The sequence below is a fragment of the Labeo rohita genome, chromosome 23 (assembly GCF_022985175.1).
Source record: "Labeo rohita strain BAU-BD-2019 chromosome 23, IGBB_LRoh.1.0, whole genome shotgun sequence".
NCBI classification, from domain to species: domain Eukaryota; kingdom Metazoa; phylum Chordata; class Actinopteri; order Cypriniformes; family Cyprinidae; genus Labeo; species Labeo rohita.
Genome location: NC_066891.1, coordinates 29664042 through 29677327, shown reverse-complemented (window position 1 = coordinate 29677327; position 13286 = coordinate 29664042). Strand labels below are relative to the sequence as shown.

The 13286-nt window shown below is 34.0% G+C and overlaps 2 protein-coding genes across 2 annotated transcripts in view; both read left to right on the top strand.

Moving 5' to 3' along the window:
- Window positions 1-4822, top strand: part of LOC127154403 (NLR family CARD domain-containing protein 3-like) — a 29604-nt gene extending 24782 nt beyond the window's left edge. The window contains 4 exon segments of the mRNA XM_051095898.1: window positions 1153-1326; window positions 1596-1642; window positions 4029-4215; window positions 4217-4822. Coding sequence (XP_050951855.1) covers window positions 1153-1326; window positions 1596-1642; window positions 4029-4215; window positions 4217-4559 — 751 coding nt within the window. The 3' untranslated portion in view covers window positions 4560-4822.
- snai1b (snail family zinc finger 1b) overlaps window positions 1-13286 on the top strand; it is a 478512-nt gene that overhangs the window by 101480 nt on the left and 363746 nt on the right. The gene's annotated exons all lie outside the window — the stretch shown is intronic.

Sequence of the window (13286 nt, the reverse complement as noted above, 5' to 3'; positions counted from 1 at the left end):
TTCTTTCGTTCTAACTAATCTTTCTTTCTTTTTTCTTTCTTTCTTTCTAACCAGTCTTTCTTCTTACTTTCTAGCTAATCTTTCTTTTTTCTTTTTCTTTCTAACTAATCTTTCTTTTCTTTCTTGCTTACTTTTCTTTCTATCTAACTAATCTTTCTTTTTTCTTTTTTACGTTTCTTTCTTTCTTACTTTTCTTTCTTTCTTACTAATCTTTCTTTTTTCTTTTTTACTCTTCTTTCTTTCTTACTAATCTTTCTTTTTTCTTTCTTTCTAACTAATATTTCTTTTTATCTTTCTTTCTTTCTAACTAACGTTTCTTTCTTTCTAACTAATCTTTCTTTTTATCTTTCTTTCTTTCTAACTAACGTTTCTTTCTAACTAATTTTTCTTTTTTTCTTTATTTATATCTATCTAGCCTATCTATCTTCAAACTTTATCAATCAAACTATTTCAAACTGAAAACCTTTAAACTTTCTTTAAACTAAAAGCTTTTAAAACTACTTAAAACTTACTGGCTAGGCTTTCTCAAGCCAACTTAAAGTTTGCTAACAAACTTTTTATCTAGTTTTTACTTAAAATTATGCATTGTAATTTTTGATGTACAATTTAAAAAAAAAAAAAAAAAATATATATATATATATATATATATATATATGTGTGTGTGTGTGTGTGTGTATATATATATATATATAAACTAGTGCTGTCAATTGATAAAATACATTTTATTTTATTTGCACATTTTCCCAAAATCCTACCTAACATTAAAGTTTTTAATTATACTTCTATATTGCAATAACTTCACATTTAATCTTTAAATTAATGTAGAAATAACATAAAGAAATTATATATTTAATATTTCTTTAATACCATCATTTCTGAAGGCAAGTATCACTGATACCAACAAAGTTTAAGTGAACTTAAAACAATCTTCAGATTAACCCATTACAATAAATGCCACCTGTGCCATTCAGATAGAAAACTTAATTTAATTATTTAATTTTAAGTTATCAAACACTAAATTCTAAATTAAATAAAAATACATCTTAAAACAACAGAAGTTATTGATTTACTCTTTTTAATTTTGTTGTTTGATTAACATACATCACAGCATCTGGTTATTAGGATATTTTGACAGCTTTTTGTATGTCTAAGATTATCTGGCTGTATGGTGACCAAGGAAGGCTGTTATTATCTGGCTTCAGCTCTAAGGCCAAACCCCTCACACCTGAGAGAACTGGATCTGAGCTACAATCACCCCGGAGACTCAGGAGTGAATCTGCTCTCTAATCTACTTAAGGACCAACACTGTAAACTGGAGAAACTCAAGTATGTTGGGCATTAGGATTTACCATTTTATGTGTTTGTGTAAAGCAATGTTTAATGCAGTTTTACTTATGTTTGCTTTTATTTTGTATATGTCTGTGAGTGTATCAAGGGTGGTTTGAAAGCTAGTGAGCCCTTCTTTTCCCAAATGAAATGTCAGGCATTCTCTAGAATTGAATCCATGACCTGCGTGTTTTTAGTGCCATCCTCTGGTATTTCAGTTCTTTGTATTGATGGTATCAGATCAATAAGAATGTGACCTTTTTTAACAGTGTGGATCATGCCGAAAAGATCATGATTACAGCAGGACTACACAAGTGTAAGTTTACACTAGGGGTGAGCGATCTTCTCAAAATATCATATGATCTTATCATACAAAATCACAATCTACGGTCTGAATGATGATCTTCCCAACTTTGAGATATACTATTGAGAATATGCAGACTGGAACAAGCCTATGACTTTAAAGAATGCATTTGAACAATTTAAAAGAAAGTATTGCATTAAACAACCAAATTGGTCACTAAAGCCAGAGTTAAACTGTATTTTACAGCACATCACTGCATGAATAAAATATATCTTTATTCTTATTAAAGTTCTAAAGTGATTCAGTCAAGAGCAGTGAGTGATTTTCTCTGTCTTTTGTTGTTTGATTAAGATTAATGACACAGACAGCAGCAGGTATTTGCATTAGACTTTAAGATCGAAAGCACAAATCCAATATACTGACACGCATCTGATTTCTTTCCCAATTGTTTATGTTCACTTAATACATAACCTTTTGTAAAAATTTATAAAATATATTTTTGTAAATATGTCACTATGTAGATATTCAACAAATTTTACATAGTTTGACAAGTTCGACATTTTTGACATTTTGACAGTTTTTTTTGTTGTGTGTATATTTAACTGTTTCTGCACACGCCTAAAATATTTTTTTAAGTTTTGTCTTGTGGCACATGCAGACATATGTTTTTTTTTTGTTTTTTTTTCATATGTCACCACACATGAAAGGCACATGATAGAGATACTTTATACAGTGCCCTCCACTAATATTGGCACCCTTGGTAAATATGAGCAAAGGTGGCTATAAGAATAAATCTGCATTGTTTATTCTTTTAATCTTTCATTAAAAAAAAATCACAATATTCTAATCTATTATTTAAGTAAAACCATGGAAAGCAGGAGGAAAATCTCTTTATGAAATAAATGTTTTTCTGTAGTTCATGTTGACCACATTTATTGGCACCCAATTATTGCAATGTCCTTTATTCAAGATAACAGCTCTGTGTTTTCTTCTTTAATGCCTGAAGAGTTTGGAGGACACCTGACAAGAGATCAGAGACCATTCCTTCATACAGAAACTCTTCAGATCCTTTAGTTTCCCAGCTCCATGCTGGTGCTTCTTCTCTTCAGTTCACCTCATGCATTTTCTATAGGGTACAGGTCAGGCAACTGGGACGGCCATGGCAGAAGCTTCATTTTATGCTCAGTGACACATTTTTGTGTTGATTTTAGAACTTCTAACAGATGCAGTCAGGTTTACATTTTTTATCTGTTGGTATTTGCTAGAATCCATGATGCCATGTATCTGAACAAGATGTCCAGGACCTCTGGCAGGAAAATAAGCCCACAACATTAAAGATCCAGCAGTATATTTAACCGTGGGCATGGGGTACTTTTTGTACCAAACTTGAGCGTTTGCTGCCAGAAAGCTCTTTTTTTTGTTTCATCTGACCACAGAAGCCATTCCCATTTGAAATTCAAGTTGTGTCTGACAACTGAATATGCTGGAGTTTGTTTTTGGATGAACAAGGAGGATTTTTCTTAAAACCCTCCTGAACAACACGTGGTAACGTAGGGGCTGTTTGAATTTTTTTTAGTCTTTTGGCCCCAAGACTCAACTAATCTCTGCAATTCTCCTACTGTGATCCTTGGAGAATCTTTGGACACTTAAACTCTCCTCCTCACCATGCATTAGGATGATATAGACACACATCCTTTTCCAGGCAGATTTGTAACATCTTTAGTTGATTTGAATTCTTAATTATTGTTCTAATGATGGAAATTGGGATTTTCAATGCTTTAGCTCTTTTCTTACAGCCATTTTTTATTTTGTGAAGCTCAACAATCTCGTTTTTAATCCTGTGAAACAGGAAGTTATTGCTGGACAATATCATACTCCTAGTCATTCTAGTGTGCTAAATAAATGCAAATATGAATGGGAATATACTTCAGAGATATTTTACTCATTATAATTTCTAAGGGTGCCAATAATTGTGCCTAACATGCATATGAGAAAAACATTTATTTCATAACGTAAGTTTCCCCACACTTTTAATTGTTTTACTTCAATGAGAGGTTAGCATTTTGTGAATTTTTTGAATGTAAGATCATAAAGATAAACAAAGCAGATTTATTTTCATAGCCATCTTTGCATTTACCTAGGGTGCCAATATTAGTGGAGGGCACTGTATAATTTGATCAGCAACAGTTATAGGCACTCATTGCAGTAGTTTTACCAGTACTGTGGGGACATAAAATATTACTATCTCTACTTGAAAAGTGGATTGAAGATGTTCTCAAGATCAACCACAGTATAAAATTGTCATAACAGCCACCCCTAGTTTACACAAACAGACACACCTTTTCTTGTTGTTTTGTTTTGTTCTAATTCTCCCCTATAATGTTTCTCTTGAGTTCAGATGCCTGTGATCTCACACTGGATCCAAGCACAGTAAACATTCATCTCTGTCTGTCTGAGGACAACAGAAAGGTGACACGTTTGGATGAGCAGCAGTCATATCCTGATCATCCACAGAGGTTTGATTTCTTTCCTCAGGTTATGTGCAGAGAGAGTCTGTCGGGACGCTGCTACTGGGAGGTTGAATGGAGCGGGTGGAGGGGGGGTTGTTATATCAGTGGCACATAAAGAAATGAGCAGGAAAGGAGGAAGTGACGACTGCAGATTTGGGTTCAATGAAAAGTCCTGGAGCCTTGATTGTTCTTACGAGAGATTCACTTTCTGGCACAATAAACATAGCACTGACATACCTTCCCTATACTTCTCTAAAAAAGTCGGAGTGTATCTGGACTGCCAGGATGGCACTCTCTCCTTCTACAGCATCTCTGACACACACACACTCACACACTTACACACATTTCACTCTACATTCACTGAACCACTCTGTGCTGGATTTAGGGTTTTTATTGACTCTTTAGTGTCTCTGCGTTAGATTAACCTTTTCACTGGTGAGTTTAAAATATTCTATCTGACCCTCCAGAGTGAGTTTTTTTTAGGCAACCATTATTTTAGAACGTTCCCTTTATTGTTTCCATGACAACGTGTCATGATTGTCACGTGACACTGCAGCCACTATAGTGCTGTATGACAGACGTATCGCTTTTATTTTGTTTTTCCTTTTGTTTATTCAAAATATTCACACACTTGCTTACCATGTCTTCAACTATCTGATATTCCGATTCACAAATATATGTAAGTGAGTGTATTTTGCCGTTTTAAAACATTTATAAATGATATGGATCGTGATCTATAATGGGAGATGGACGCCACCATGTTTGGCAAATTACACTTGAATGGATTGTTATTGCTGCTTCAATAGACATCCGTGTGTATTTTACAAACTCTCAATGTATTGCTTTACTAGTACTAATGTGTATTTGTCTGTAATGTCTAAAACCTAAAATAAATGTTAGTGGTTGAAAACACTGCATAATTGTGATTATATGACAAGCGTAGAGCTCGTCTCTCTCTGGCTTGGTGCCAGCTAATGCGCAAAAATGCAGTTTGAATTTGGCAGTTGCGTGATGTCACCAAACATTCTAAATCCCATATGTGGGATCTTACTCCCAGGGGCACGGAAATTAGAATCCCACATGTGGGACCGTACCACTCAAAGAGTTAAAAAGATTCAACACAGTGGGGTGAAAGGTATTTTTGGACTTGAGAAGTTTGGAACATTCATAAATGTGATCCCGTCTATGAAAACATGTCTAAAGTCACATGACCTTATTATGAGATCTACAGTGTCAAAGTAACCATAAAATTTATGAAAACAGGTAATGTGTGTTTATTACTGTAAATGATAGATCTTATCAAGTTATTTGAGATACAGTACTCAATTTTTCATTCAAAACATTAGAAATAATTAAATTTATTTAAAAAATTTATTTAAAAAAAAATTATTTTATCGACAACCAGGTTTTACTGATAACCAGGTTATTTTAAGGACATTTTATGCCTGTTATGTGTTGAGCTATTTGACACGGTGGCACCTATGAAGCATGATGCTGCGAACCAGTCTGCATCGATGCAAAAAAAAAAAAAAAAAAAAAAAAGCCTTAATTGGGGGTGCCCAGACTTCATCCTAGAGGGATGAAGAGTGTCCTGCAAAGTTTTGAACCAATTTGTCTCAACACACCTGGCAGGAAAATGTTAGTATTCCTAGTGAGATTAGCTTGATTAGCTGGTTCAGGTGTGTTTAACTGGGGCCCTCCAGGACTGAGTTTGGCCACTTCTGGGCTAGATGTTTAAAAAATAATAATTTAATAGGCGTATAATACATATTAGGGATGTATCGGTACACATATATGGGTCTTTCAGTTTGGTATGCATGTGTACTGAACAAATACAATTTTATTTTATTTTTTTTCCAGGAAATTCAAACAATAAATGGTGTTTTGACAGTCTTAGATGTGGCATGACAGATCACTGTATAAACTCGCTTCTGGGACACTTCAGAAACATGCAGTGGCACAGCTGGTATAAACACAAGCAGTGTTTACTGACCCAGTGTTTACAAAGTGAACGAGCAAAGAAGGTCGAGCAAAGCAGCTGATGTAATTGATGCTTAAAGACCCATGACAAGTTATTGAGACATGTACATTTTTTGATGTGGTATATCCACCGCTGTTGTTAGCTTTTGTTTCAGTAAATTGTTTGAGATGAGGAAATTACTTTTATGATATAATATCACTGTAGCATAAACTTCTTACATGTTCCATAAATTTCACCCCAAAGTCAGATATCCCTAACTTTTTGTGAGCAGTGTATTTTCACAGAATGATCTTTAGATTTTGCAGGATGATTGAAAACAGTGAACACACACAAAAAGACTTTAGCTGGGTTTTCTCAGGCAGGGTCATAAATCATTAACATGCAAAAATCAGCTCAGGTTAGTGCTGCTGTTAAAGCAAAATGGACTACAACAAATACTAAAAAATCATGAAACTCACAGAAAAACAAACAAACAAACAAACAAACAAACAACAACAACAAAAACCAGTGACATTCCGAACAACAACTTCTGAAATCATACAGAAGGACTTATCTGATCACATGAAAGTACTGTATGATCTCCCGCTTTTAAAACTACCATTCAGTATTTAGAGACTTAGCCCATCCAGTCATAGTGAGGCAATAAGGAGAAAGAAGATTAGATATTATTGTTCATACTGTAAGAATGAATATATAAAGTAACAGTAATAAATGGTAAGGTGTGTTAAACAAGGTTAAAATATCATTGGCCGTTTTCAGTGTGATATTAACAGCTTGGTTTTTGATTATTCTGGGTATGTTGTTGGATTTTGATGAGGATAGCACTGGCTTCTTCAGACTGATGACTGACCCACCTGATCAAAGCTGCCAGCTTAAACTAGTGGCCTAGAAATGAATGCAGTGTGCAGCCTTGACACTGAATCATACAAAGATAAATTGTACCATGCCATATTATATTATGTTCAGAGTTTTTACACATTAACAAAAAAAGCATATATTCTGTACAAGCTCTAAAATTACCTCAGCTGCTTTCAAAATAATGTAGCTTTTTAAGTAACAAGCAACCTTTTCCAACATTATCAATTTACTGAAACTGAAAAACTGAAAAAACCCCCCCCACAAAATCCACAAAATATGAAGCAGCAAAAACTGTAATAAGAACCAATATGAATAACTGAGCACCGATAATAACTGAGCATAAGAATGATTTGTTGGAATTTATTAGAATATTTAGCTGCTGTTTTGATATATTGTTTTGACCAGTGCTGTATAGCTGTTTTGCAGTGTGTTCATTTTCAAACTGAAATATAGGTATTTTTAATTACAAAGATGCCATAATTTTCTATGAAAAAGTTAACTGTCTTTAATTGACAAATATTTTAGTTTGTCTTATATAGATTAGTGGGCTGCCAGATAGTTAGAGATTGAATCCCTACTGTCCATTCCATTGTAGTAAATATGCTATTTTAATGTGTTGAGTGTTTTGGAATATCTTGGATTGTTTGTCCTGAAATTGCTTGATTGATTGGTCAGTTAAATTTGTGATCAGGAACACCTGTTATGTGGCTTTCTACCTGGTGATCTTTGGACTTCACTTTTTTTTTTTAATTTTTGTGGGAAATGTCACTATATAATTTGCTGAAGAAGGCTTGCTGCCAAAACGTCTGATTGTTGATTGCTCTGTTGCAAAATTAAAATAAATTGAAAGTGATTAAGAAGATTGAGTAAATGCAGATCCCTTACTTGAACACAAAATCTGGCATATTGTGGTACAGTGAAATATATATATAGTTCATGGAAATCTTACATATTAATGGACAAATTCAGTCTTATATCCTCCATATGATGGTTGATGTGCTTGAGTTAATTTTTATTAATTAAACAACATATCAAAACAAAACAAAACAACAAATTGTTTGTATAGGCTAGTACTGATAGGCTTGTACTGCCTGCTGAGTTCAGTTTCAGTGCTGTCCCAACACACCTATCTGTAATTATCAAGTGCTTGTGAAGATCTAAATTGAGTTGGTTCAGTTGTGTTTGATCAGGGTTGGAGCTCAACTTTACAGGAAAGTTGATCTCCAGGAACTGGATTGGGCACCCCTGCTATAGGGTCATGGGAGTGCTAAATAATTACTGACATATAGCAGAGTAAATGAGCAATACAAAGGTAAGGGAAACGTTATGCAAACCTAAAAGTAATGTTCTGTTTTTGTTATGAGATCCTTCCTGGCTAACCAAAAACAAACCTTATAGGTGCTATTTATGATTTTTACTTTCATATAATCAGAACAAACTATGTGGATTAACTGTACGGAAAATTGGGGCACCACATCCAGGGAGGAAACATGCAGCATCTTTTCTGGTAAATAAGCAATGCATTCACAAACATATTTTGCTGAGCTAGATGTGTTCCTGGGTCAACATATTTTGTTGACTCTGGAGCAACATTTTAATCCAAAAATTTTATTTCGACCACATCCCTACACCTAAACCTAACCTTACCCATGAGTAATCCCTAAAATCAGAGGAAATTATAGATGAATGACACTGATGTACAAGCACCAAACACTGATTGTAAGCCTAAACTTCACAAAAACTATAAACTGTTTTTTCAAATCTGATTGGTTAATCACAATGTTGTTCCAGTGTCAACAAGGATGTTGATCCAGGAACATGTCGTACTTGGTAAAATCAGGTTCTGCATCTGGGCACAGCCATTACAGTAACAAATTTCAGCATTCACACTGGGAGTGTGATGTGTCCCTTTCACTGCAATGAAAAAACTTTGCTCATGGATCTGTGAATCCAGAGCGTTAACATTGCACTTACATGTTGTACTATGAAGACAGTGGCATACAAGCAGGGTTTAAACACATTTTTAAAAATAAATTTCCATGACATTTCCATGACTTTTGAGGCTAATACCCATGACCTAACATTCAAAGAACTGTCTGTGTATGCACAGGAGGAGATAAGACATGTTAAAATTGACTACATCATATCTTAATTAAAAATTAACAATAAGTGGCATGGTTTTAATAATGCCACTCCTGCGCAGGAGAAAATACTATAGCAGGCAGATCAATCTCACTGTTCATGACGCATTAAATATTGGAAGAAACTCATAATAATGAATTGGGGGTAGGGGTTTATATGAATGTATCTCCGAGGGGAACTATCTGTTTTCAGAAAAGTTTACATGGCATTTTCTTTTCATCTAGCATCTGTATAATGCACTATAAAGCAAGTAACAAGACCTCATTTCGAGAGACTATTCTGAGAGGCAATATTAATTTAATTCCAAAATCTAAACCGTAACAAGAAAGGCTTTTTCAAAAATGACCAAAAATGACAAAGAAAACTGAGTTTGTTGTGCCTGTTTGTAGAGCTGCACAATTTGGCCAAAATGTTGTTTTTATCAATATGACTAATTCTGATTATTGTATATTATTATTGTAAGTATATTTTACAGATACTGCAGCATGGCCTGTTAACATGCAGTTATAAAGATTTATTATAATATCAAGATTAAAAATCTTTGATATATATATATATATATATATATATAGATTATATATATATATATAATCAAAGATTTTTCACATTCCTCATATATATATATATATATATTTTTTTTTTTTTTGCCAGAAAATCTTATGCATTCACTGAGAGAGAGGAAAAAAACTCCTCTACACTGGAGGGGAAAAAAAAAAAAAACATAAGAGAGGTTTATTATCATTCCTATTTTTACCAAAAATAAGATGTTGTGCGCATTAGTGAGTGCACACATGTATATATGTATATAATGTTTCATTTCTTTTTCTTCTTCTTTTAGTTTTATGGCGGATTACGACGACTTCCTGTTTCATTCAGGAAATCCCTAATATGGACAAAGGTATATGCTTTCGCGTAGCTGAATAAAACTCAGATAGAGAGATAGATGAAACATGGAGACAGATCTGTACGATTGCGACTAAATGGTATTTTTATATAAATAAACTATAGATGCAACGCAATGCTAATCAACAGCCTTTATCACTTTATAGAATACTATATAATATAATGATTTCGCCTCATTCTGTGATGTGAAACCACGTCAGATCACAAAAGGAAGTTATTTCAAACACTCGACTGATGTAATTGAATCTGGAGCAAAAAAAAATGTCTGTCATTAAAATGTTCTCAGTAGACAACAGGTTTGTAAACAAACTCAGACCCATGCCAAATCTATGCACGCATTCTACTAAGGCAAATTAGAACACACAGACTGATTTTTTTATAGGTTCGACACATGGCTATGCCGCGCTACAGCCCTGGTGCATCACCTTAGTTATGTAGTCAGAAGGTGCGTGCGGCTTGAAGTTGCGCTGCGCACACCGACCGAAGTATGACATGAAAGTACCGTAAGAGCGATTTGAAAGCATGCAGAACTGTCTGCGCTATATAGCTCTTGCGGAACTTTGATTTTAAACACGGATCTTTCTGCTCAGCACCGCTTCAAGACGAACGTACCTAAAAATCCAATTGACAACCTCGCGTCCGCGGGGCCCTCCCCTTAAGGCGGGGCCCTGGGCGAGCGCCTGTATAAGCCTGTTGGACGGGCCGGCACTGAGCACATAACCTATTCAGTGAAATGTGTTTCTGGTTGCCACATGTGAAATGTAAATGACACCACCAAAATCTCGTAGATCGGTAAAGTGGTCCGAAACCTAAGTTTGACGTCGCACAAGTGGGTGGGGTAAGTACTTGACGTTATGTAGGTGCAGCATTTTTTTGAATTCCCGTTGAACAAACAGAAACTAAAACGGGAAGATGTTTAATTCAACCAGTTGATGAAAAGACAGAGAAGAGATAAAAGCATATTATGAAATCTCATTGTAAGTTCACATTAGATGCTGTGTTAGATCACCTATCTCGGCAGGAAGACCTTCAGTGAAACATTTTATACAGTGAAAATATGATATTCTGATAAATCTTCATGGGTTAACACTTAACTAAGACACAAATGTTTAACGTTTATATCCTAACCTAGCCTACATATTATTTGTTTATGGTGTAGTGACAATTAAGATTCAATAAGACATATGCAAGCTTGCATGGAAAGTTTACGTATCTATACATATCTATACTATCTGTGTTACTGCAGCTATTTTCCCTGTTCTATCTTGTACTATTTGATGTCTGCAAACATTCTATTACGGGCACTTTTTGCCTCTTTATGATGAATCACGTGTTGTATTCCTCATTAGTAAGTCACTTTGGATAAAAATGTCTGCTTAATGAATAAATGTAAGCTTATTTCCTAATTCTCATTCTAAAACGTAACTGGGTTTTTCTGGTCTTTGTACCACATTCCTTATTGTCTGCTCACTCATATGTTTATTTTTGACCTTCCTCTTAATATCACAGAGGATATTAAATGTATGAGTCATATTAGCATAATGCATCTTTAGGCATGTGATGATATGAAATTTTTATGTTCCGATAATTGCTTTTATCATGGTATATGATATTGAAATAAGTTGCAAAAAGTGTTGTCATGGTAACACTTTAGTTTAGAGGCCAATTCTCACTATTAACTAGTTGCTAATAATGCCTTTTATTAACATATTGGCTGTTTAATAGTACTTATAAAGCAAATGTATTGCATGACCATATTCTACATTCTACAAGCAGCAAATTATGAGTTTTTTGTATAATGGTTTGTTAATAGCGAGAATTGGACCTTAAAATAAGGTTGTCATAACACAGTGTAACAGGTTTGATAACTTTTCTCTTATAACAAAAAGAACTGAACATTTAAATCCAATAATGCAATACACAAAATGTACAAAGTAAACAAATGTTTTAAACAGATTAAAGTGCAAAATGGTTAGAAAGAACAATAACATTTTACAGTAAGGTCTCATTAGTTAACCGTAGTTAATTCACTAACATTAACTACAAGCTACACTAGTTACAGAAGTTATTATTCTTTGTTAAAAAAAGAAATAATAATAAAAAAAATACAGTTGTTCATGTTAGCTCAGGTCCATTAAATAAATTTACAGCTTTTGATTTTGATAACGTGTTATTAAATGTTGAAATTAATAAATGCTGTAAAAGATTTTTGAAATAGCAGTTTATGTTAACTAATGAATTAACTTATGTTAACTAATGGAGCCTTAATGTATAAAGAATCTAGGGCATGTTTTAGTCCAGATTAAAATGTAAAAAGTTTGAAAATAAATAACCTAAGTATTTAGGTATTCAGTGTGATGATAGTGAATAGGCCTACAAAAATCTAAATGGCTGTTTAATGCATGTAAATACTCTTCAGAAACAGAAAGTAGTGCAGCTGATTTGTTTATGGCTTACAGGGTAATGCCTGCATATTTCTGCTGTTCTATCAGCGCCATCTGCTGTCAGAGAGTGAATGTGCATTTTCATTTAGTGTGTCTCCTTCACGCATTCCGCCATTTGCTTCTCATCTGTGTTGGGCTTGTTTACATTAGCATGTGCCGGCATCTTTGATGCAGTTTACAGTGGTTTTGTGCATTTTAAGTTGATGGGAAAAGTATTCTTAAAATTCGTTCAAAAATAGGAATCATTTGTTATGAATAATTTTTCCAGGTATTTTGAAGTGCCCACAATAACAATATCATGCATGTTTATTATCATGATATATCATGTTAAGAAATACCGGCACATTTCTATGCACCTTATATAAAATGAAAAATCCAGTGTTCAATATATATATATATATTAGGTAAAAAGCACACTTTGGTTTTATACTAATATTTAGTATAGCATTATGCCATAAACACATTAGTCATGCACACCAAAATGTTATCAGTTTTTATAAATATGATATGTATTAATGTCACTTGCAGTCCCCCCCATCTCTAAAGAAAAAACACCATGTCCAGAGCCCAGCTGTGTGTTTATGAAGAGTAAGAACTCAAAGCCCCTAAATTCAGTAAAGAAGCAGTGACCTCTGACACCAGGTGAGACGTTGTCAGGCCTGGATACAAGAAACCAAATTATAGTAACATAGCAAATTGTCTTCTATAGCATACAGTTCCTGTAAAACCTTTGCTAATTATATCACTAGAATGAGACAGACAGCAGCATCTTCGGTATCGAACTGTGTGTCTATGAAGAGTAATGACTCTGTTTGTGA